A 393-nucleotide genomic window follows, 5' to 3' on the forward strand; every position below is an offset into this window, starting at 1 on the left:
GAATGCGCACGTGCGCATGTATGTATGGAAATACACATAATCGAATATGAAATTCCCTCAAATCAAAACGCATGACCTTGCAGCATGACCTCGACCTTAGCGAGAACGACAGTGACAAGGATTCCCGCGAGCAGCACCTTGAGCAGGCAGACATGGGTCCTGGCAAGGGGCGTGGCAGGGGGCGTGGCAAAGGACAGGAACGAGACGATCAAATGGCTCTGGGAAGCGGACGCGAGTGAGGTCATGTTTGCCGTTGGACACAGCCATGGCTGTAGGCTGACGCTGGGTTGTTACACTCTGAACACACTGAAGCCTCTGCGCCCTGAGCAAGTGGAGAAGGCGCTGGGCCATCTGCAGAGGTGAGCAGGAGGCAGATATTGACTTTTGCCAATA

General features: G+C 54.5%; 1 protein-coding gene across 1 annotated transcript in view; it reads left to right on the plus strand.

The window, feature by feature from the left end:
- Window positions 1-393, plus strand: part of LOC119594662 — a gene marked incomplete at its 5' end in the record, with an annotated part of 5696 nt that overhangs the window by 2637 nt on the left and 2666 nt on the right. Inside the window, 1 exon segment of the mRNA XM_037943716.1 lies at window positions 84-359. Coding sequence (XP_037799644.1) covers window positions 84-359 — 276 coding nt within the window.

The sequence above is a fragment of the Penaeus monodon genome, chromosome 34 (genome assembly GCF_015228065.2).
Source record: "Penaeus monodon isolate SGIC_2016 chromosome 34, NSTDA_Pmon_1, whole genome shotgun sequence".
Taxonomy (NCBI): Eukaryota; Metazoa; Arthropoda; class Malacostraca; order Decapoda; family Penaeidae; genus Penaeus; species Penaeus monodon.